This window comes from Eutrigla gurnardus (genome assembly GCF_963514095.1).
Source record: "Eutrigla gurnardus genome assembly, chromosome: 23".
Lineage (NCBI taxonomy): Eukaryota > Metazoa > Chordata > Actinopteri > Perciformes > Triglidae > Eutrigla > Eutrigla gurnardus.
Window position 1 is genome coordinate 12,810,584 of NC_139934.1, and position 25,470 is coordinate 12,836,053.

A 25,470-nucleotide genomic window follows, 5' to 3' on the forward strand; every position below is an offset into this window, starting at 1 on the left:
TCTCTCTTCCATGGAAGACGTGGGTTGGATCCAAACAGTGCTGAGGTCTGTTGGCGTGTTTGCTGTAGCCGTTATCAGCTCAGAAGTAGAAGGGGAATGTCGTCAGAATTGTAGTTTGAAAAGGTTTGATTGTTAGACACAACATCTGTAATGTTTTCATGCATCCCATGATTCCCAGGTGAAATCTCGGCTGAGATAGCCGAGACGCGTGGAGATACGAGGCTTTTACCCAAAAGTGAGACTATGCATTGCTGGTGCACTGTGGGAAAATACCGATCTGAATAAGCCTGCTTTAATACACGTTACTGTAAATGGGGGTCGAGGAGGTCAAGAAATAATGCCACGGTACACGGTGGAAAAGCTACAGGGGGGTTTCTTCAGTGCTTGGACCAGGTGGTGAGCTACAGGAAGGCGGGCGAGGCAGATGTGGTTTAGCGAGGATCGTCGGGGGCGGCGATCTTCTCCAGACTGGGCTCCATGCCCCAGATCTCCCTGGCATACTGGGAAATGGTGCGGTCGCTGGAGAATTTGCCACAGCCAGCGATGTTATGGATCACCATCTTGGTCCACTGTTTAGGGTCCTGTTAACGCACATAAGATGATTAATACCCGAGAAGTAATAGATTGGTAGTATAGTACTGTATAATATAGTATAATACAATAGTATAGGACCATACATTTTAGTACTGTATTATAGTTTTACCTCATTTGAATATGCTGACTCAGGAATTGCCCCTGTGCTGATGTATAAATAAAGCTCTTCTTGCTCACCTTATAAAGTGCGCTGACTTGCTCTTGACATTCGATGTAGGCTTCATAGTCTGCAAACACCTTGAACCTGCAGCAAAGACATGGAGTTCAGATGGATGAACATAAAACAATATTCATTCCAGACATTAATACGATCGACAGTTCCCAGTCAGTGACTTGCTTCACAGAGTCTCGTTGCAGGCGACCGTGGACATGCAGACGTGTGTCGGCAGAGACAGAGTGCTGACTCCTCACCTGTCGTGGTGCATCAGCATGTTGACGAGGTCTTTGAAGAGGTCGTCCTGGTCGGGGCTGAAGAAGCCTCCGGAGATCTGGTCCATGGCCTGCTTCAGCTCAGGGATACGGTTGTAGTACGACACGGCGTCATAGCTGAGGGCAGGAGACCGACACATGGCGGATTATCAGACAATGGACCCCTGGGCACAGACATGTAAAAGGCCCCCCGCCTCTCCTCCATAGGGTGTTTTTTTCATTTTTTGCAGTTATTTTTTGTGTCTTTTTGTGGTTGTTTTGTGTCATTTTGTGGTATTTTTTTCTCTTTTGAGTGTCTTTGTAGTCATTTATCGCTTAGGATTCTGAAGATTCCATTTGCTTGTTTTTCTTTTTTTGGTTTCCTTTTTACGGCTTATTCGCTTTATTTAGTTTGTATTATTATTATTATTATTATTATTTTTTTTTTTTTAACATTTTCAAAAAAGATTAAGGTTGCTTTGTGTCTCTTTGTTGATGTTTTGGCCCTTTTCATAGTCGTTGAGTCAGCTGTTTTGCATGGCCCAGTAGGCCCGTTCAGTAAGCCATCTATTAACAAACATGGAGGATTTTAACCCAAAGATCCAGCCCAGTGCAGCTTCATTACGTTCTTAATTCTAATTCTCCGTTACGAGCGTAGACATTATGGTAATGAGGCTCACCCCTTCTCGTCCATAGCCTTCACATCGGGCACCCTCATCCCAAAGATGAAGAGGTTCTCCTCTCCGGCTTCCTCGGCCATTTCCACGTTGGCCCCGTCCATGGTGCCGATGGTGAGGGCTCCGTTCAGCATGAACTTCATGTTCCCGGTGCCGGAGGCCTCAGTGCCGGCGGTGGAGATCTGCTCCGACAGATCGGACGCAGGGATGACTGCAGACAGGAGACCCAGACTTCAGTGTTACTACATACACAAGTACAGAGCCTCGGCCTGCAGACATTCAGCTCTTAACCAGCATCAGTACCCTTTTCAGCCAGCGTAACCCGATAGTTCTCCAGGTAGATGACCTTCAGGCGATCTCCCACCACAGGGTCGTTATTGACAATGTCTCCAATCGATGTGATCAGCTTGATGATCATCTTGGCGGTGTGGTAACCTGGAGCTGCCTGGAAACACAGAGGATATCACGTTTAGAAAAACTAAATAAAAACCAGGCTGGATGTTTTTTAGGATGTGAGAGGAGAAATTAACTCGTTTGGAAGGTTTGCACAGTGTAAAATTATTAGCAATTTCCTGTAACTTTGTGCATCATTTTCAGATGTAGAATTTTATTTTTATTTTGTTGGAAAAATGTGGAATCTCTCCTTACCTTCCCTCCAATCATGACGGTCCTGGCTGTCCATGACTTGTTGGGTTCTTTCTTGATTCCTTTAAAAAACACAATAAAAAAGTGTTTCGTCTCAACTCTGAACCAATATCTCTGTTCTAAGAAAGCTGCCAAAGAAAAAGCCCCCACGGTTGTAGAGCGTGATGATGTGCAGGCAGTTGAGCAGCTGCCGTTTGTACTCGTGGATCCTCTTCACCTGGACGTCAAACATGGAGTTGGGGTTGATCTTCACCTTGTAGTGCTCTTCAAGGTGGGCCGCGAACTTCAACTTGTTCTCCTGAAAAATGAGGTCATACAGACGAAGGTGATTAGAAACCAACAGAAAAAACAGATGTATCTAATAATTCTGTCGGGGATCACACGCCACGTTTTTTTAAGCGGCTACACTCACTTGTTTGACTTTGGCGACATCCCGGATGAAGGCGTCATCGTCCACAAACTCCAGAAGATTCTTCAGCTGGTCCAGGTCACGCATGTACTCATCACCTATCCTCTAAAGAAAAGGATTCCCACGACATGCGTTACAGACATGAATAGAGGGGGATCTGCAGTGTAAACAATGTCATTCATGCAGGCTTTTCCATAACTTCTCTGTCTAGTCTGTATGAACAAACGCACCTCTGCGATGACCTCAGCCAGCCCCGGGTTGCACATGACCAGCCAGCGTCTGGGTGTGATGCCGTTGGTCTTGTTCTGAAACTTTTCAGGGTCCACTTCGTAGAAGTCCTTAAACCTGAGGAGCAACACAGGAAAACCTTACAACACAGACTTTAGTCAGTTTATGTCCGGAGGCTTCTTTACAGGAATGTTAAACATGCACACACACGGCAGAGAAGAGATGAGGGTTGACTGGTTTTCCCTACACAGTATCTTTGATGATCTCAGAGTGGATGCGGGCCACTCCGTTGACAGCGTGAGATCCCACGATGCACAGGTGAGCCATGTTGATCTTCTTGACGTCCCCTTCCTCGATCAGGGACATTCGGCGCAGGCGGTCGGAATCTCCAGGGTAAAGCTTGGTGATCCGCTGGAGGGAGGGAAAGAAAGAGACATCTCAGGAGGAGTCTGTAAGCTATGTAAATGTCTACCTGGCAAGCAAGGATATTTATCAAAAGTTCAAATCAAGTTTGTCAAGATAAGGGTTTCATCTAAATGTCAATTCTCATGGATCTAGGCCCAGCTGCCTTCGTACCTCCAGGTGCCTCCTGTTGATCTCGTAGATGATCTCCAGGTGACGGGGCAGCAGGTTCTGGAAGAGGTCGACGGGCCATCGCTCCAGGGCTTCAGGCAGGACGGTGTGGTTGGTGTAGGCACAGGTACGAACCACGATGTCCCAGGCCTGGACACAGTCAGAGGAACCACAACTCAAACTGTGACATTGAAATAACGGTGGAATAGCAATAATTAAGTTAGGCATCGACCTCAAATGGTTAGACCGTTAGGAGTTCACTTGCTTACATTGAGTAAGAACAAGTGCATGACTTTGCCTGCTGCTGTGTCATTGTTACTGGGGCGTTGATGGATGCAAAGAGACAGAAGTGCTACACCAGTGACAGCAGGACAATTCTGTGAAACTGCAGTCGGTACAGATTTTGCAGGGACGCTCAAACACCACCGGAGAGTGCAGTCATTGATCTGACAAGCTCCCTGTTTGAGGCATACTGAGAGCTGCTGGATTTCCACATACCTTGGCCCAGTTGAGTTTCTCGGTGTCGACCAGGATCCTCATCAGCTCGGGGATGGCCATAGCAGGATGGGTGTCGTTGAGCTGGATGGCTACCTGCAGGCCGCAGACAGATTAAGAAAACAGCCAGCTTTAAAGCTTTAAAAAGTCGCAATACATTTCCACCAGATTAATAGTTACGTCTCCTCGTCTCTCACCTTTTCCGGCAGCGTAGAAAGGTCTAGTCGCACAAACTCTGTGGAGCCGAACTTGGAGGCTTTGAATCGACGGATGATGTCTTGAAGAGTTGCCGCGACAACAAAGTACTCCTGCTTCAGACGCAGCTCCTTCCCTTCAAAGAACTGAAGGACAAACACCAAAAGGAAAACGGTTCTTTGTTCTGCCTCTCAGAGCAACAGGGATTATTTTATTCTAAACTTTCAGTTTGAGCCTGAAATAAAAGGCGTTAAGAACCATAAGTGCACTCACATTGTCGTTGGGGTAGAGAACCCTGGAGATGTTCTCTGCCAGGTTTCTGTCCAGGACGGCCTGAATGTAGCCACCGACGTTAACTGTGGGACATCATTCAGATTTAGTAGCCATCGATGCGTTGACAGTATATTAATAATGGTTATTCATGGTAATACTCACAGTCCTTGAGGTTAAAGTCACAGGGGGCCTTGGCAGACCACAGTCTCATGGTGTTGACGATGTTGTTTCTGTAGCCTGGGACGGGGGTGTCATAGGGAAGAGCCAGAACCACCTAAAAACCAAATATGTATTAAAATAACTGCTTATTGTTCCATTATGTTCTGCATTCCAACATTATCCAGCTAGTCTTGTAATCCCACAATAATAAACAGTGTTCTATACTAAATGTGTTATTAGACCATAGTATATCGGTGATATGAGAGCTGAAATAAAAAGGTGAGTTTCTGTTCCCACCGACCTGCGTGTCGACCCACTTGACCCCCTCGGCGGTGTGGTCCACCCGGCCGTAGAAGTGCACCGGGCGCATGTACTCAGGGCGAGCCTTCTCCCACGGGTTTCCGTAACGCAGCCAGTCGTCTGCTTCCTCCACCTGTGGAGACACACTGCTCAAAACCTGGGACATCCAAGTCACGTTTCCAAGAGGAAGACGTGAGAGTAGTACGGATACTGTAGTGACTTTTAAGCAAATTAAATAAGCCACTGAGGGGCGGATTAACTTGTTTTGGATGCGTGTTATGGGCTAAAAATAAACCCATTTCCCGTACCTGTATATCTTTGGATGCAGTGATCCGTTTTGACAGTCATATCTATATTCAAATCATAATTCAAATCATGTAATGGCTTGCTGCTGCACATTAGACAGGCCTCCTCACCGTCTCATTTAAAACTCACCTCTTTTCTTTGGCTTCTGACACCATGTAGGGTGTTGGTTTTATGATTTTATGTGGATACGTGCACTTTTTCTATCTTGTGTGGGCAGTGCATTTTATTTATTTATATATATGTATTACTTCCCATTATGTACTTCATCTTTTTATTGTGTGTTCTATTGTGTTCTCTATTTATTGTGCTTTATCTTGTTGTGCAGCACTTTGGAAACCTTATGTTTGTTAAAATCGTGCTGTATAAATAAAGTGGATTGGATCTCATTGAACAGCCGAACACAGCACACCGACACGCCAACACGGTTCTGTTCCACACACACCTGATTCCCAGCACCTCGGAGGTTAACGACATGCACTTTTTAGATCAATGTTTAAAGATACACTAGACTTTAAATGAGCTGAAGAAATCAGGTGATCCTACCTGCCAGCCGTCAACTATTTTCTGATTGAAGATGCCGAACTCGTAGCGGATGCCGTATCCATAGGCAGCCAGACCCAGAGAGGCCATGGAGTCCAGGAAACACGCTGAGGAAACAAACATGGAAGGGCTGCTTGAGACAAGGCCGTCCACAGCACTACACATCACTGTCTGTCAGCAGCCAATCAGGAGGAAGCAGGAACTCACCAGCCAGACGACCGAGGCCACCGTTGCCTAGGCCGGCATCTTCCTCGATGTCCTGCAGCTCCTCCATGTCCAGACCCAGCTGAGGGACGCATCAACAAGTGGACGTGAATAATGAGTCGAAATCTAACCCCGCCCTCTTTATTAGCGGCCCAATCAAATGTGCAGGACTTGATATTAATCCCTCCTGTAAATGTACACAGTTCAGATATTCTGTTTCACTGAAGAACCCCCGCTCCCATGATCCTTTGCTCACCTGGTACGTGGCCTCATCGCAGGCGTTCTCCAAAGCCAGGTTAACCATGGTGTTCTGCAGAGTCCGGCCCATGTAAAACTCCAGGGAGAGGTAGTAGACACGCTGCAGGGAAAGGTGGTCATACTTTAAAATATGATTTCAATTTTCTATATCCTTACATGCAAAAAAAAGAAAAACACGCAAAATCCATTCATCTCAAAATCTGACAGGATCAAAAATTAATTTAAATGATTCTGCACTAAAAGGCAACAGGAACTCTCAGGGTGCTAATAATAAAAACCCACGCGCCCCATTTGGTGTCCCTGCAGCATTATCTCTGGTAGAACACAACAGCTGCTGTCAGAGGCAACAACAGCGGCTCTATTAATGGCAGCTCCTCCAACAATATCCGTTTCACCTCACAGGGGAGGGAATCAAACCATGAGCACACAGGAACGCAGCACAAAGTCTCCTCGCCGCTCTGTGAGAGCGTGAGAGTTCAGAGTCGTACTGGTTAAATAGAGACAAGGCTTCAAACTGTGAGGACATGCGAGACGTTCTTGGCAGCCTCTCGGACATTGTGATCGGTGGGGGTCGTATAAAGGAAGCAGACATGGAAAAAAAAAAAGTATGTGACAAAGGCATCCAGCGGTCAGCATAGATGTTTGCTGACCGCTAGTTCCCGCTGTCAAACTGACTCCTAATCATGCTGCTTTATTCATTTTTCACTCTCGTAATCAAATTCCATTAATAAAACCAACGTGTTCTCAGTACTTTAAGACTATACCCTTCATGTGGCTCCAAGCCCATTGGTTCCTACTGAAGACAGCTCATGGTTTTCAGTGTTCTCCTTCTCAACTCATTCAGTTTAACAGCTTGTCACTGTAGTTTTTAGCAAAATCAAACAAGGAGGGGGAAAAAACATTTCTTGGGGACTACTTTCCACGGGGGATTAATCCACAGTTGGTGCTGTTTGGAGGAGTGATGGGAAATGCGTGTCTTTGAAGGGAGCTGGATCTAATGGATCCTTTCCTTTCCAAGAGACGTTAATGGCTTGGCGTTCTTTTCCTTTTTCCCGGAGTCCAAACGCAGGCAAGTGCCGCTGTTGTGTGCCAAAGAGCCTTTCAAAGAGATTTACGTTGTTTGTGAAGGTGACATTACCAAAGTGGGGCTGCAGCGGAGTATGAGGGAGTGTGTGTGTTCGAGGGAATGAAGGAACATGTCACCAAGTGCAACTGGGAAGCTAATGAACAATGGGGCTCCAAAGGAAGAAGACATATCAGGCTTTGAGGCACACAAAATGCATGTCCGTGGATCCATTTGTTGTTGATTTTAATCTGATTTATTGACAAGACTTATCCTCTAAATGTGTGTTTTCCCCTCTTTAAAAAACCCTCTAACATTCTGCATCAGGTTGTCTCCACCTGTCAGTGATGCTTCATCACAGTGGACCAGCCGGAGGTCCGTCAGAGCAGGATGACTTAACATTTAAGCCAGAAGCTCACAGTCTATCAGATCCCTGACTGTCATCACACAGTGGCAGCAGACCGTGAGGGGCCTTGCATAATTTAATATGGTGATGGCCCTTTAAATGCTCTACTCAGCCTCCTGCTCCAGTAGCATAGGAGAGATGAGTTATGGGCATTTTGCAGGTAGATTGGTAGATTTTGGGGGAAGAAAGTATGCAAAAGTAGTTTCATTTTAACATTTTTTGCAGCCTGTGATGGATGGATGAATGGATGGATGAATGGATGGAGGCCGTTACGTAACAGAAGACTGCACATATTTCAACAACCAGTTGAGTGTCCTAATCTCGCGGCTCCGGGACACATCTGAAGCGCCGAGGCCGCGCTGCGTCCTGAATGGCGCACATTGGATCAAGGTTACTGAGGCAGAAGCAGATGCACGAGCCGCACGTTACGTAACAGGCAGCCTCGGTACAGAGGAAATGAGTGGAGAGGACTCCACACGCACGCGCGCACACACACACTTAGCTCTCACACTGTAGTTTCCGACTAATTTGGGTCAAATGAGTCGGAACATTACTATAAATGGATATGAACTGTGAAGACGCAATGAGCGCGCGCGCGCAAGAACACGCGCGTGCAGCCATCAGTTAGTGGTACTGCAGCACAGAGCATCCCCGCCCACCGACCCGCGGTCAGCTGTGTGTACGTGCAGGACTGCGGCATCAGCTTACTTTGGGGTCTTTCTCGTAATAGTGCTGCTGCGTCCGGATCCAGCGGCCCACCAGGTAGTCCCGGACCGTGTTGGCCAGGGCGAAGTAGTAGTCCCGTTTGGTGGCCACATTCCGGTCTTTCACCAGGGTGAAGTGGAGGTGCCTGTTGAAATTAGTTTTCAGGTCCGCGACGTTTTCCACGCCGGCCAAACCTCGGACCGAGATCTGCTTCCTCTTGTCCTGGTCTGTCAGCGGCTTGGCCATGTTTGCTGACGTCGTATGTCGAGTTTTTACTGGACGTCAAGTTGAATTTGCCCACGCTTCTTCCGTCTCTTCTCTGAACACAGACAGCCAGTGGGATGTCACTGCCCAGCCTACTATATATATGTCACGTACTCGTTCAAGATACGCCGAAGAAGACGCGTTGTTCCGGTTTGGAGTTTCAAAATAAAACCCGGATTTCGGTCAGCTAAGCAGCCCTCAGACGATTTGAAAGTGCGTCACACGCCTCATTGTGGCACGTTTCCCATTATAAACAGCACTTAGACCAGTAACGTGTATATATGATTACGGTGTTAATGTATTCAGCTTAATATGGCCTCGGCAGATAAAGACTGTATTGTTTTCTGCAAATTATTTAGTCAAAAGGAAATCGATGAACCAAAATGTTGCTTTTATTTTGACGTCAAAATGGCTTAATTTCCGGTCTCAGTCTGGGTAATTTGTCGTAGCTCAGTTAGCATCCTTGCACAAAAATCCTACATTAAACATAAAACTGTTGTTAAAACCAATTACCTGAGTTCAGAGGTCAACTTTGATCAAGTGTTTAAACCAACAAGTGGACGTTGAGTTGGATATTTTGTCAAATCCCATTCATTCTCCCCAAGCTGCTGGAATGACGTATTAAATTAACTGTTTTACTTGTTTGCAGAATTTTAATATTTTGCCATCAAAGACAGCACCTGCATGAGAAAAGGGCATTTTTACAGCTGACATTTTGGAGAGTAAACAGGTGTAATTCTTAACATAATGGACACGCCCAGGGTTCACCTATATGTATTAACTACACCAATCTTTACCCTGCATTACATGTGAAAATGTCTGTTGTGAAAAGAGCCTTTTAGTTAGCTTTTATTGGTATATGTTGCCACAGCAACAGCCTTTAATAAATAACTATTTAGATTTAAAGTGGTTAAAAATGTTTGCTTGTCCTTCAGTGATGAGAGCAGCCCTTTTCTCAAGAATCGCAACAAGTTCTAAGTATGCCGTGGGAAATACCACATAAAAAATTCAGCTGTGAATGACCGTAGTGGAGGACACGAGCAGAAACCCCATACAACTGTACAAACGCATGTCTCTCCGAGTGCAGACTCCCTGGAGAGTTTGCGAGGCAGCGGCTGAACCAGCTTATGTAACGCATTTGAATGAGGCAGACTACACAGCCTCTCCTGGAAAAAAAATATCTTGGCAAGCATTCTGGCACAAAAATGTCTCACAACCATGAAAGGAGAAACCAGTCTGTACTCCAACACAAAAAGGTGAAATAGATCGGTTTAATGCTAAATCAAGCAAGATTTCAACAGCTTTTCATTGAGGCTAGCCCCATAACATAAGACTGATTCCAGAAACAGTAAAACTAACATTTTTTTCTTCTCGAAAAACTATGGACAAAACTGATATTTTTTGCCCTTGCAGAAGCAACACAAACACCTCACACAGCGTCTTATTAGAGCAGAAAGAGATGCAGAAAAACAAAGATATATCAGATTCTCAGCATTCAAGTAGTGCAGGGGGTCAGAAGATGGCAGATCGCAGCATCAAATTCCCCTTTTTCAAACTCATCGTCACAACTGAGACGCAGGCAAGTGACTAAAGAAAAAAAAAAAACCAAACAAACCCTGGGAATTCCTGGAAAACAATCGACAGTACTACAAAAAGGTTTTTCTGACAGAACTAAGATACACTTCACATCTGGTTATTACAAAAATATTAATCTTATTCAACCCAACTCAACATCTGCCAACATACCAGGTGTATAAATTTGTGAGTGGATCATGCAAGTTGAAATTCAATATATTAAATCCAATAATAGTTAAATGTGTACGTATGAATGGAACAGTTGAAGCGATGAGACTGTTGGGCAGAAACTAAACTCCCGGCTGGCTGTTTGAGCAGTTTATTTGGTATACAAGTGACAAACTACAGGAGCGATGAAGAACATGTGCCTGAGAGCAACAGTGTTTGTATGCACACAAGGAACTTTGTGTTAACACAAACGTTAAAAACAGGAAAAATAACTCTTTTACTAAAGTTACACAACTTTACAAATTGAACTAACACCACCTTCCATTGTCTCAGAGATGACTCCACAATGTCGAGGACCAATAAAAAATAAAGCACTGATTATATTTTTTCTGTTAGCCCACATCCACAATGTGCTGCAGGGTGGAAACTCGTGTGGGAGGACGATTCTTCTGTGGCAGGGTTAATTCTGGGGTGGAGGAGGTGGGGGCGCGGGAGGCATGCCAAAGGGGGGCATGCCCGGTACCCCCATCCCCATCATGACAAAGTTGGAAGGGTCCATGGGGGGCGGGGGAGGCGGTGGGGCATACATCATGCCAGTTGAGCCTGGAGGTGGTGGAGGGGGAGGAGGAGGGGCACCTGGGGGCAACGGTGGCTGGACGCCAGGGGGAGGCGGCACCATGGATGGGGCACCCATGGGTGGTGGGGGCTGTGCTCCAGAGGCCGCAGGCTGCTGGGGCTGTTGCCATGGAGGCAGGGTGCCTGTGCCAGGGCTGGACGTGGTGGTGGTATCTGCAGGGGGGGGGGGGGGGGGTAAGTGGAGGTTAACCCTTTACTGTCATGAACACATTCAAACAGTCAGCTACTTAACAGCATTCACACACAATTATCACGTCATTGATGAATCACATCCATGAGATGCACACAAAACTGCATTGTTGAGTAGGATCTTACTCTGTTGCCAGGGTAGCGGTGTACTGGTTGCCATGCTGCTGGCTGGAGGAGGAGGTGGAGCCTGCTGTTGCCATGGCGGCAGGGGTCCAGAAGGGGGAGGAGGCGGCTGGTTGCTGGGGGGAGGAGGTGGAGGTGGCATCATGCCCATTGGAGGTGGCAGCAGACCTACAAGGAAACCAAATGTCATACATGTTCTTCCACACTTAACAATAGTCATTTCAGAATTCCTGGATTTCCCCCACAGATTATTCATTCATACTTTTTATTTGACAACGTGGATACTATTAGGGGTACAATACAAGTATTTGACTGGGGAACTTGGCTCCTGTGGAACATCCACATCCATCATGCCTAGTTCACACTGCACTGATTGCCACTCACCAACAGTGCTCTATGTGCCCTGTTCAAAGACCAGAGTGTATCGCCGGAGCACCACAGACACAGTCCACGTACCTAGCATGCTAAATGTCTGGACTGGTCAAGGAGTCTGTTGAGCAGCTACAGCGCAAGACAAAGTTTAAGGGCAAACCTGGGGGAGGGGTCGCCGGTATAATAGGAACTGTCCTGTATGTGTTGCATTTGCTACAAAGGCCACAGTTGTTGCTGCACCTAATGGGAGCAGGTTATAAATAGTAAAGAGTTGTGGCAACAGGCTTTTGTATTTTGAATATGTGCGCAAACAACTTCAGCAGGCATGACGACAAGGAACGTTCCATGGATTGCTTGGACAAAAAAAGTTTGTAGACAAGACAGACCAGAGATTCCTCCTGGTGAAAGATCTTGTAGTATGAAAAAAGCAAGACTCCCAATTACGAAACAGCAACAGCAAAACGTTTCATTACCAACCTCCCCTTGTAATGTTCATCCCACAAAAACTTGTGCAGCTCTTACCCATAGGGTGTCCGTGAGGTCCTGGAGCTTGGCTCATGGGAGGAGGGGGGGGCTGCATCCAGGGGGGAGGCAGGCCGTTGGGGTTGGGTGGCATAGGAGGGCCACCCATGTTGGGCATTGGTGGAGGGTAGCTGTGGTGTCCTCCGTGCCCACCAGGTGCTCCATGCATGCTATGGTAGTTCCTGCTCTCATTCTGACCAGAATTCATCCAAGGAGGCCGGTTCTGCTGCAAACAAACAGTCACTGGTTAAAGACACTTTTATTACACAATACCGTGTTGATAAGTATGGAATCATAAGTTGCTGACTAACCGGTGGAGGCTGGTTATTGTTCTGTCCTGAGCCCCGTTGCCCTCCTCCCTGGTTGGAGGAGTGTCCTCCGCCAGATGTGGGGACCGGAGCCTCGCCCAGCTCAGCCATTAGGGACAGATACTCCTTGTCCATACGAGCCTTGTCCTGGGCTGACTGAGGAGGCTCGCCACCTGTCGCTCTGTGGGCAGCAAATGAGCTGCACAAAGCAAAAACAGCAAACATTGTCACAAAAACAGTCACAACACCGCAGAGACAAATCTGACTTTTGTGAATTGATCCACTGGTCATTACCTTGTGTACTTGCAGTCAGAAGAGATGTGGCCAGCTCCACCGCACTTGGTACAGAGGGTGGTGTTGGTGATGCTGCGTGGCTCAGAGTTCTGCCAAGGACGAAGGATCCTATAAAGAAACAGGGACAATGACTATCGTCTCTCTGGAGCTTAAACTGAGCATAATGTACCTTTCCCCTACAGTTCCCATCTCCACCAATCTCCCCAAAATCAACTGTGCTTAAAGCTCCACCACAGTCAGACTTGTAACACTGACCTGTTGTCGTCTTCCCTCAGTGTGCCGTTTAGTCTGGCCAGTTCCCTCAGCTGCATCTTTCGTAGGTCATTCTGATCTTCAGGCGTCTCGATGCCTTGCTTCAGAATGTTGCGAATCTGCAGACACAAATTTATTAGAGTAAATGATGTACAGTCACAAAGGGAATATAAAAAGCACAGCACTAAGCTGATATCGAGGTCACATTAGAGTAAAGAGCTGATCGAAGACGTAACATCCAAGGAGTTTGAAGCGTCAGAAGAGTTGAGGTGATCTAACCTGCTCCACAGCTTTCTTGACGTTCTCCATGGTGTTGGCGGTGACCAGGGCATGCAGAGGCTCATCTTCTCCTGGAAGCATCTGTCCATCCTTCCGTCCTACCTTCCCCTCCTTCACAGAACCTTTACCCCGGATCATGATCTTGGCGCAGCACTCCTTCTCGATGTTCTTCAGTGTGTTACCGCTGGTAAAACAGAAAGGAGAGAAGACGGAAGCTAAGCTCACTTTCAACTGTACTAGCTGTTGAAAAAAATGCAATATTAAAGAAATATCTAGTTTACCGTGGCCCGATTAGCAGTCCAACGAAGTTGATTTCAGGGTATTCATCTTGGGGGATCATAACTTTGTCGTTGACTCTGGTAGCTGGAGGTCTGAAGGAAAGAAATACAAGATGAGCATTTACTAGAAGCAATGAGCAGCTTGCCGATTCTCCACTTTGGATATTATTACAACTACATCACATTGAGTTTTATGACACCAACTGGCCCTTATCCACTACAGGAACTTAACCTTTGAATATGTATTTGTCATCAAATGGTACACTGGCATTTTTTTGTGCTCTTCCGGTTGGCGAGAAAAGAAATGCAGATATTGTTGTGGTTTTCTATGACATTTTGCTGACTCACCACCAGCTGGCACAAGCCTGCCAGTCTGCATGTCAAACAAAGAGCAGAACCCATGACAATGCCTACATGTTACATTTTGATACGGTACTTGTTAAAAAAATTAATTAAATTCTCCAACCAACTTGTAGAATTTCAGACAATTATCCACATCATTTTATAACTTGGAATAAAGTCATACTTGTAGTCAGCAGGAGGCTTGAAGTCAGGGTTGAGTCCAACCATCTCGGTGATGAGGGAGTGACGCTCCTCCTCTATCTTCTTTCGTGTGCGATACTCGCGGGTGTTTAACCTCTTGCCCTCGCTGTTGTAGATGGGCTCGGGCGAGGGAGACCTGAACAGCAGACAAAAGACAAGAAAGACATCATCAACAACTTTCTAGCAGTGGAGCTCTGCCAATAACAGATAACACAGGCTCCCTACAACTAACTTAATCTGGAGGAATTTCAAATCTTCATGAGGAATTTTTAATCAATGGGTACCGACATGTCTTAGAATTTAAAAAACAGTTTGGGAAATTTAGATCTACTGAGAGAATTCTCAGTTAGACTATGTGACTCATGGCCAGTGCAAGAGCAAACTCAAAACGAAAAGAAAATGATGTAGGAACTCTGCACTGACAGTTCAACGGCTAGAGTCCATTATTTTATTACAATTTAGGGTAAAAAAAGGGGGCAACCAAAGCTGTATAGTGGTAATTAACCCGATACAAAGGCGGGGGAATCAACCACAAAGAAATAAACAATTAAACGGCCATAACTAAACCTGCATACAGGATTGTTGGCCTACAAGAAAGGAAAAGCTGGGAGGTAAGAAAAAAGAAACCAAAGCAAAATTCGCAATCCTAAGCAGAAACGCTGGCTTTGAGAGTTGCTTGGTGTTGGCTTGGCGGAAGAGGTCCGTACCTCCCCTTGGATGCTGAAAACCTGTGTTGCTGCGTTAAGGAGGCTCTGTGCTTGAAAAAGAGTTAGGTTGATGTGGGGTAATTTGGGTTAGAGAAAAGGAATTAAGATTAGATATCCACCTTTTCCTATGCTCTCCGATCGGAGAGCCACATTTGTGTCCATGTGGTGTGAAGAGTGAGAAAAAAAATATATATAGGCTTTTCCTTTTATGCTTCAAACTTCCAACGGTGACAACCTGAAACACCCCATTAGTTCTGTCACGTTAGACTGGGGAGTGATATATAAGAGTGCTGCAGCTCTGCAATGAACGTTTTGGTTGCTGTGAAAATGTCTGATTATGAAGACAAACTCTATACAGTGTACAGGGACTCTAGCTAACAAAAGGTCAACTTCACACACTCTTGGGAGCGAGGCCACGTCCTGCAGGAACAGATCCTTATGGAAACTATGTTATAAATTGGGCGCCGCTTTTTCAGAGCACATACAATTCTGGCAGTTTTCTTCCAGACCTCAAGAGTCCAGAGGGAAAACAGGAACATACCCCCCAACCCTCCCCCCTGGGTAGAAATGATTTACGGGAAATTGAAAGATGACCAGCGAAAAAAATGTTGTTAAGTCTCGTATGGTATGCTATCATGTAGGCTACAGGCCATGAGCTCAATCATCACTAGCAAAGAATTATAGAATATCCAGAAGTAAAAAAGTCAGGAAAGGCAATATCAATTGATGGGACTTGTATGGACCTTTCCATAACATCTAACTTTTTCAAAAGAGCCAATTCATCTAACCAATTTAAACTTAAGCTAACAAGATTAAAAACTAGGAAATGCTAAAATTATACTTTAATTTATACTATACAAATAAACTCTTTTAACCCAAACCTGTTTCAGAGGAAAATCTTCATACATTATGCATCATATATGTATTCGTATATTCACACAGCACTCTACATCAGACACATAAGACAAGCAGTGGGGAAAACCATGATACATAAATCCTACTTGACAAACATTGGAGACAGTCATCTGTGCTGGCAGTGATTGGTTAAACTGTCTCACCTAAATACATCTCATCTCAACTCACCGTAACCTATAAACAGTGGGTTGCTGTGTTTATACCTCCCTGCCCCTTTCCTCTTTGGACACTATCTCTTACTAAACTATTTCAATTAAATGTTTGAATAATATAAAAACCAAAATACAAACACTCAACTAAAGTTATTCAGCTCTGAGCAAACTTCCTTCAATCAAAGGCTCAAAAAAATTGTTTAAAATTGTATGGATTTGTTTTCAATGACAGCAATATGCTCAGAATTTTAGTTCATATAAGTTTGTACTTTGGCCAATCATATTCAAGCAATATCTTTAATATCAATATATTAAAATAAAAATATCTGGAGGAATTCAAAAGCAGCTGTAGCACTGCAGATGGTCTGTTTTTGTTTTGTTTTTTTTAAATCAAATACATGGGATGAACATTTGTGCACTCCACTGTGGAGTTTAACAATGTCATCTTGTCCAACTGTTTAAAGTCTATGTAAGGTGACCAAAGCCATCTATATTTCAAATTATGCATATAGACCTACATATAAGATTTAAAAAAAAGAGCTATGCATAGAAAAACTGCTTAAGCTAAAAGTGCCAGTAAATACACAATTGTGTATACTGGTGATGGAATGGTGGGCAGTCTCTGAGGGCTGAATAAATATATTAATGTAGATCAATCCTCCTCTAGCACTACGCTTTGACACTACATTTTAAACAATGTTGCCCTTCACTAAGGAGATCACAAACTAAACTCTACATCTGCCAGCTAAAACTACAATATGTGAGATTTAGGCTAACCACATATATATATATACTGAAAATCAACATGTCTTCCAAAAGTCAAGAAGGTAGAGAAAATGTTACTGTTCATGGGTTTAATCTTTTTCCGACCTGTCCTCAGGGTTAACAGGGATTCCCAGGTCTCCTGTACGCAGTTTACGAGTCAGGTCTTCAATCTGCAGTTGGACTGGAAGAATTCAGGTTAGGAAAGAAAAACAAGGATGGAGAGAAATGTGGTTACCACAACAACATCAGAGAGACAGCGCTCGGCACATTAGAGCATCGCCTCATACATTACAGAGGTAAAGACAAACGTTGAGTCTGTTAAATCAAAAAATTAAGGGAGATCAAACGAACATCTGGTAAGAGTCTAAAGCAAGAAAGCACTTACTCATATCTGAGGAACACATTAACCAATATGAATATGTTCAATTATATTAGCGTAGACCAGACTTACTTTTTCTCAGACAATGATTAAACATGGCAACATATCAGTAAATGTCTAGACCACCAATCTTCAAAATACCAGCCAAACATCAATGTTAGACCCACGCTGTGTTACTCTTTTAAAATGGGCTTTCACGTACTGCAGATTATTGTATTTAACGGCGTTGGCATTCTGAGGACACATTGGGTCTAAAAATCACTGATTTGTCTATTGGTTTTGCATGTTTCAATAACAAAAGAAAGTTAATCATAGTCACTCTTTGCACTCCACAGATCTAACACTGAGGGGCAGCAGTGACAGAGACAATTCTTACACTTAGAAAGCAATGAGAAAATAAATCAGTCTTCCCATGCACATTATGAACGCTGTAATGAAATACCCCCCAAACACAGATTAACTGGTCACTGAAACAATTACTCTGGGTTGTAGTGATGAGTACAGGCCCTGTGAGTTGTGCTTCACGGCAATTGCATCATAAATCGCTTCCCTTGGATTGTTATAGGGGGATCTACTGAATGAGCAAAGGAAACGATAAGTGTGACCAACAGAAGGTGGACACAAATGAATGTTTACATACCAAGGAAGAACAACCATTGCCAATGAGTGAACAGAATCAATAACGATGTCGGTTATTGACAAAAAAGGACTTCAGAACACCCCGTTGAGGGCCTGTGAAGGCAGTGTGTTGGTGCTACACTGCTGCTGGAAGGCATTTGTGGTTAAAACAGTTTGTTTCATATGATCTTTTTAAAGATTTTTTTTGGAAACCAAACTAAGAGCCCAATATCAATGATCAAGTGTTTCCCAATTTGCAATGCCCACTAAATTAACTGGTTGAATGATTTAAATATGTTGGATTGGTTTGCCATTGAAGCAGCATTGCTCACACTTCGACCAATATAAAACATAAGCACACTTTGGCATGTCCTAAACATTATGAATAACGCCTCCATGCACAGGAACAATACTGATGATGTGTAGGGGATCAAGCAAGACAGTGTGAATAGTGACCTGCAGCTCAGGACAGATATCAGCAAGCAGCGGTATTTAATCATCTATCTCAAGCTCCCCTTGCTAATGGGTGCCCAATGGTATACAAACCATAGGAGGAGGATTAAAAGGAGAAATAACCGTAATTAACACTTTGATTGAGTTATAATCATTGCTCATGAGAAATGATTGCTTTGTCTCAACAGTTGGAGCAAAATTAGACATTTCCAGTTTTGTTTAACATCACAATGTCACTTTCAGTACATTGAAAATACAACTGAGAGTGTAAAGTTAGTAACTTGTGGGTGCCTTTAGAGAGCTCTAACTGTTGGGAATTCAGCAAACAGGAAATAAATGTTAAATTAATACTAGTATGCACCACGCAAGAAAACTACAACCCCAAAAAGATGTAATTGATGACACATTATGAAACAGACCTGCATTTATAATTACATTAATATGGCAAACTCGATTATAAGAAAATATTTGTTTCCTCATTTTAATTAAAAATTTACCTATATATGCTCTCTCTTGATCCCGGGTGAGTCCAGGGGGAATAACAGTGGGCATGCCCGGGATGACGGTCTTCTGATCGGGCGTCTCACTGCTCCAACGACTCTTCTTCCTGTTTTTCTTATTATTGAAATCTACAGAGAGAAACGGAGGTTTATCATCCATGTTGGCAGTAGCGTCAATGCCTAACATTACGGGGATGTGCATGAGTTCAAGCACTGCTCAATATACTGTTTACACCGAAAGGTTACATTATCTGGAACGGTAAGCGGTAGCCACATGTAGCCACAAGACTGAATACAGGAATACCCGGTTTTACAAAATGGCCATGATATGGTTTAGCCAAAATAGCTAATTTTTGGCGTTTTTATCTAAAATTAGTTAGGCACGGGACGAGTTTCTGCCACAAACACAATTAGGCTACATTAACACGATACAGGAAGTAAACGTTGACCTTGTACAGCGCTACACATAACCTAGCTACGTTGTTTCATCAACCTAGCGTTTACAACGTTCGTGGTCGCTTCAATATTACGGTCCTTTCCAATATTGGGATTTATGGGCAAAAAGTAGCACTGTGGGAGGAAATGCCCGTACGTCAGACGTGCGTGAGCCAACGACTAACGTTAAAATGTATTTGCTAACAGATGTTAGCCAGGCTGTGTACATTTTGCGCAAGGCCGGGGCTTTGTGTGGGGCCTTTGGCCATGCTACGTAGCCACATCAACGCTGCCTGGCTAGCCCCAACTCACTCCGTATTATGGCTTTAACGTTAGCGGGGGTTTGGTGAACTTACCTGCTTTGGCCATTACGCCAACCACAGCTGGTTGTTGGGGAACCTGGGTAGGAAAAGCTGCCACAGGATTGAACTGATGTGGTTGCGGAAAAGATGCTGTTGGCATCGGGGGCTGGAACGTTGGTAGCGCAGGAAAGGTTGCAGGCGGCCCCGGTGTTGGCATCAACCCGTTCCCTGCACCAGGCCCGGCGTCAAATCCTCGTTTGGCGCCAATGCTTGGGTGCAACTTCCCTAAAGGAGTTGCGTTTGCGCCCGTAGCCATTTTTGATGTACTCAAATGGCTTAGTCTCCGTCAGACTGCAGTCGACTCGGGTATAGATTCGTTTAAGCTCAGAAAAATATCTTTTGGTATTGTCCGTTATCCACCCTCACATTACTTTAATCAAAATGGCGCCCAACGGAAAACCACAAAGGATGATACATGGACGTTGGGGGAGGAGCCCCGTGTAGTATAGAACATTCCTATTGGCCAGACCAAGCCCTCCCTCTTAGGCCGTGTTCTATTGGGCAATATATTTATGTGTTCCTCTTCCTGAAAACCGATTGGCTCCGACAGTAAACCCCCATGTAACAGCTACCAATCTCGAACAAGCCCATTATATTTACCCGCTGCTGAAATGTAGCTGAATAGGTCATAATAAATATTGCCCTCCTATGAGAATGTTCTGTAATATATTGTCCGGCTCATCAAGGGTCAGAATTATATTATTGGAACTCTTGGTGTCCTATGACAAAGCACCACTAACGTGTAAATATGAATATAATGACTAATATTAATTCCATAATGGATGTTCAATCCAATGTGGCTATTGATACCCAAATCAGGGAGTACTGAATGTGACACATTATCATCCCATTATGTCTTCTTACACTTCATTGGAACAAACACACGGTCATCATTTTCAGACAAACAGACTTTAATTTTAACCTCATCATTAGAAATCAAGACAGGCAGCATTATCAAACTCCAACATATGTTTAAAATGTAAAGGTTCATATTTGTCACAGGAGTGGAAATCTATTTAATGTAAGTAATGTGCCTACTGAAAAAAAAATTCACAACGCCATTTGATTAAAAAGTTCATCAAAATAACTTCACAAAAGGTTCGATACTCAAAGACAAAAGTGTCACCATTTTTTTTTAAACTATGAAGGTCCATATTTGGTACAGGTGCGACATTTAAGCCAACAGGTTAAACAATGTAGGTGATGAAGCATACTGTATTTAAAATAGGTTTTGCCGTTGCTTCACATATGCAGTAGTTTACACAAACACAAATACACTAAAATGCACATAGTGATACATCAGATGCTGCTGAAAAAAAAATTAAATTCAATTTATGCGACTAACCTTTAAAACATGCATCATGCACTAATTTAAATTGCTTCTAATAACTGAATCTAAATAGTGTATAAACATATAGCTACTTCTGGGGGGGCAAAGATTCAGTTATTACAGGCTCTTGAATAGATGTCGACACGGTTTTTAGAAAAACCCAGTATCTGCACTTAGGTTAAGCCATCTCAGAACTGCACCAATACCACAACACGTAAATGGGACAGAGAAGGTGGGTCAACTTAGCATTAGTCGTACTGCATTTTGAAGTACCTGGAATGAGATCACAGCATGTGAGGGAATCCAATCAGTCACATTGAAATCTACTCGTTGGCTATAATGGTTGTAATCTTTACTCTTACTACCCAAACGCCTCATTTACACAGAGGTCTGACTTATGCCTTTTGATATTACTAATGAGGTTAATGTTTAATTTTCAGTGATTCCAATAGCGAATAAGCTATCCACTAAATGTCAGACAGCTCCCCGCTGGCTGTATGGGATTAGTATGTGTACCGTGTTTGATCGGTGCCAGGATGCTCAAAGGTAGAACTTCTTGGGACGGCAGGCACCGGGGAAAGGCGCGAACGCTCATATGTGAATCCCTCTGCCTCGGCAGGCACTCTCCGAATCGGACTCCGGTCACGTGCGAAGTATGAGGAGACTGGGGCTGGTGGAGGAGGGAGGGGAGGACACTCGTATGGGTCGAGGCTAGAGGGGGGCACACGATCCCGCATTAAAGCTGTGGAGGAGGATGTTGATGGAGCAGGCAAGGGGACACCGCGGCGTTCCTCGAAATAACTGCCTCCGTAGGCATTGGCCCTGTACTTCTCATAGTAGTCCACGACCCCGTACGGATCCCGTTCCTCGTAAGGCGACCGTCGCATCGGGTAGCCTGGTACCGCGCCATAGAGTGAGCCGTTGCTCCTGTATGCCGCCTCACTGCCATACATCCGAGCCATGCTATGATCAGCAACACCGCTTATGCCGTAACCTGGGGGCGGCCCGTATCTCATTGCACCCTCGTAGCCCGAACCCCTTCTGTAACCCGTTATGCTGGCGCCGCCATGCCCAGCACCCCGGGCAAAACCATGTACAGGAGCATAGCCGGCACCATAATCTGGATCGCCATTGAAGTCCGGATGATAACCCCTGTTGCGAGCACGCTCGCCAAATCTCGAGTCATCATATCCATCAGACTTTGGCTCTGAGCCGTTTCTGTGGAAGCCGTTTTGGTCTAGAGGGCATTCTTTGGACCAGTGACCTTCCTGCCCGCAACGGTAACAACCCGATCGGTCTCCCATTCCCGGCGCAGTACGCAGGCGGCTAGTCGAAAGCTTCACGCTCATCAGTTTGCCTTAAAAAGAAAAGACTCAATAAGGACGTATGCCATTTATTCTAAATATATTTGACATTACCTGTCTGGCATATAAAAGTCTCCTAACCAATCAGTCTGGTAGAAAGCTGCTGCTATATACTCCAAAACTAGCAATCAGACATGGTTAATATTAAAGCATTACATTTTTTTTAATTAAAGCTGAAATCCGTAACTTTCTACACAGTCTTACCCGCTGCATTAGCAAAAAGGTAGTTCAAACAATGTTGATACTACAGCACAGACGTAGGTTACACGTTGGGTTGCTTAAATCAGCAAAGTCTGACAGCCCAAATTATTTTAAACCCGTTTAGCTTCAAAGGTGTCGTATGACCGTGTTGCCGAGACAGACCCCGTCCTGCACATCGGTTTTGATGTTTATCCAGCCCTTAATGGGCTTCTGCTGTTGAGTTTAATTTGTAAAAAATGGTATGGTATGCAATTACTACCGACCGTGATTGCATTAAAACCAGCAGAAGCAAATGATGTCTGTACTTTAGTTTGAAACCCAGTTCCACAGAGAACACCAGAAGCGGCGAGACTTAGCCTCTCCTTCACCAACGACATTACGGATACCAGCTTTAAAAATATAAGGGCTGCCTACTTTCTTCAGCTTACCGTTATCCCTTCATCTTTCTCTTTTTACTTACCTGTGGCGTGTCCATAACTTACCTATCGATTCACAGGAACAGTATTAAATATTCTTGATACTACATCTTTCATACAAAATCAATCCCCATTAATCCCAGCCCAAGAGTTCACCTTTAAAAGCTGTGTTGTCTAACTGATTAATGGCCTCCACGGCGTCCTCCATTCGATCCATGTGAACAAAAGCATAGTTTTTTACTATGTCACACTCCACCACCGAGCCAAACTCTTCAAACTTGGCCCTCAGCTCTTGGTTGGTGCAGGCAATGTTGCCAACGTGCAGCTTGGTGGATCCCTTTGTCTTGCCTCGGCTTAATTCTACATTCATAGGCTGGCCATTCAGCTCATAATGGTGGAGATTGCTGATGGCTTCTTCCGCCTCCGCTTTGTCATCCATGTGCACAAAGCCAAAGTTCTTGACAATGGTGCATTCTCCGATCTTGCCATACTGGGAGAAGAGAGAGCGGAGTTCATCTGATGTAGTGTCTGGTGACAAGTTCCCGATGAATATTTTCACCATTGTGGAGCTGCCACGTCACTAGGGGAGGAGAGAAAAAACAAGATTTTTGAGACCACAATTTAATTTAAATTCAATTGAGTACATTCATGAAATGTGTAGTTGTCTCTGTTATTTAGTCTTGTAGGGCACACACTCTTCTTCGGATATATTGGTATCACTGACATGAGCTCCTATTTACACATTTATGGCAAGTGATACATACTGCGGTTTTGACTGATTTATCAAAGTATGTCACATGTAAAAGGGATTGGGAATAAATATACATACATACAGATGCTTCAGGTCCATAGAAATATATTTGGCTCCTAAATAACATTTTCTCTATAATAGTTTTGGATTCTGTGCCAATCCACATGAGTACCACATAAAGTGCCATTGTTTTTAAATTGGACAGCTATTGTAGTTTAGCTATTGTAGGGTCTTAACTTTTATTTAGACTACTTCCACTAGTTTGTTTTGAAACGCATAACTCTACAGGGAGACTTTACATTCCTCCCATTGCTGAGCCTCTGAATCCCAAGACAAAACGTTAGCAAATAAATGTGTATTATCATTGATTGTGGATTAACACGACCTTAAATATCCCATAATTATACACATTTTTAAAAATCGAATTATGTACCTTTTGACTGCAAAAACAAAAATCACTCAAATCTTATAGAGCGCTTGGTAGGACAGTCATAACAAGTCTCCTAATAATGCAATATATTAAAATCATCCATGCGAGTAATATTAGTCAAGGGTAACAAATGATGTGGCAAACTTTGCGTGAAGGATCCGTATGCAAAAGGAGTGGCATATTTGCTGTAACCCTGCCTCTGTGGGTCAAAGTACATTTACAACACGTTTGTCACCACGCTCCTTTGTCAACGACGTTACAACAGTTGGGTTTTCATTAGGACATCCACCAACGGCTGGTGGCGACAGTGCTGTGGCTGGCGTGTTATTTACCAGTAAACAGAAGAAGCGTCGCATCAGGAATTGTTTATCCGTGGCTGCTGGTATCGATAGGCCTACGTTACCAACTGCTAAAGTTAGGATAAGCGGGAAGGCGGCCCAGGCTCCCGCAACCACATACAACGAGGAAGCAAACATTGAAAAGCCTTTAACACACGCTAGCTCTATAATGAAGATTTTCGGTGCACGGAGCAATAGTTTCTGTTTCTCTCCGACAATGAAATTACTTCACAAAGAAAAACAAACGTCGCACACAAATCCACGACACCAACTGCCCATCGTGGGGCTCGGCATCTAAACGTAACTGTGGATAGCTGTAACGAAATTAGCGATAGCAAGTTAGCGGACTTAATAGAAAATTGTGGCATAGCCGCTAGTGTAACAGGTAACGTTATTGCTAGCTAAATCACCGTGTTGGATTTTAGTCGTTAGCGAGGTTACGTAACGTCCACCTCTACGGTTTGAGGCCTTGGCGCGTATAGCTAGTCTGTAAATTAGCTTAGCGCATCCATTCAACACCCCTATTCGTTAGGCCTGAACAGCGTCAGAAACGAAAACATCGGCTAACTTTGATAACCACGACACGTTCAGGTTCGTTTGGTGGCACTGGAGTCATTAACTACCTTTATAAAGCTGCAGTGTTCGTCTCGTCCCTCGGAGAATTAAATGACGGCTTCCGCTTTACCGACTGGCAACAACGTTAGCAGTGTGACCGGGCGAACACCCTGGCAAAGACATGCAGCTAACTGGGTTAGCAGCTTCGGGGAGGGGCTACAGGCCATCGATGGGCGGGGCTACATGCCGTCGATGGGCGGGGCTAGCGGCACAGCTCCGAGCACTACGCGTATATACAATTTATGGCGCAGAAAGCAGAAAAAGGGAAATATTGATGTTCAATACTTAATCCTCGTTGGATTTTAGATCTAGCACTCTACCAGGAATCCCATTGTTGAAGCATATTATTTAATATACGCATTTCAGGTATTTACATTTTGCCAAGACAAAAATATAAAAAATAAACTGTATTTTCTAACGAAATTACCTGATAAAATACACTATGAAAACATTTTTATTTTTACTTTCTTGTACCAAAACATTCCTTTTGAACCATTG

The 25,470-nt window shown here is 44.2% G+C and overlaps 2 protein-coding genes across 6 annotated transcripts; both read right to left on the reverse strand.

Annotated features, from left to right (window-relative positions):
* Positions 1-372: 372 nt before the first annotated feature.
* On the reverse strand, positions 373-8,778 carry LOC311009160 (glycogen phosphorylase, muscle form). The gene is made up of 20 exons (XM_084003149.1): positions 8,442-8,778; positions 6,263-6,364; positions 6,010-6,088; positions 5,806-5,909; positions 4,958-5,089; positions 4,660-4,771; positions 4,498-4,580; positions 4,227-4,370; positions 4,033-4,125; positions 3,538-3,684; positions 3,209-3,372; positions 2,964-3,078; positions 2,737-2,838; positions 2,475-2,622; positions 2,328-2,386; positions 1,983-2,124; positions 1,683-1,890; positions 1,006-1,140; positions 772-838; positions 373-581 (listed from the first exon to the last, which is right to left on the reverse strand). Exons 1-20 carry the CDS (start codon positions 8,682-8,684, stop codon positions 432-434), a joined length of 2,529 nt encoding a protein of 842 aa, XP_083859275.1. The 5' UTR covers positions 8,685-8,778; the 3' UTR covers positions 373-431.
* A 1,802-nt stretch (positions 8,779-10,580) lies between these two features.
* sf1 (splicing factor 1) lies at positions 10,581-25,130 on the reverse strand. 5 transcript variants are annotated; one of them, XM_084003302.1, is made up of 13 exons: positions 24,981-25,130; positions 22,995-23,418; positions 18,728-18,859; positions 16,886-16,961; positions 14,225-14,377; positions 13,702-13,791; positions 13,421-13,604; positions 13,145-13,260; positions 12,890-12,997; positions 12,599-12,794; positions 12,288-12,510; positions 11,397-11,561; positions 10,581-11,234 (listed from the first exon to the last, which is right to left on the reverse strand). In XM_084003302.1, the coding sequence occupies exons 2-13, from the start codon at positions 23,398-23,400 to the stop codon at positions 10,906-10,908; spliced, it is 2,178 nt and encodes a 725-aa protein (XP_083859428.1). In that variant the 5' UTR covers positions 23,401-23,418; positions 24,981-25,130; the 3' UTR covers positions 10,581-10,905. The 5 variants fall into 5 exon arrangements, with proteins under 5 accessions (XP_083859428.1, XP_083859425.1, XP_083859424.1 ...); XM_084003299.1 differs by lacking the exons at positions 22,995-23,418; positions 24,981-25,130 and adding an exon at positions 19,522-19,908; XM_084003298.1 differs by lacking the exons at positions 22,995-23,418; positions 24,981-25,130 and adding an exon at positions 19,522-19,908 and having other exon boundaries at positions 12,288-12,513.
* Positions 25,131-25,470: the final 340 nt, after the last annotated feature.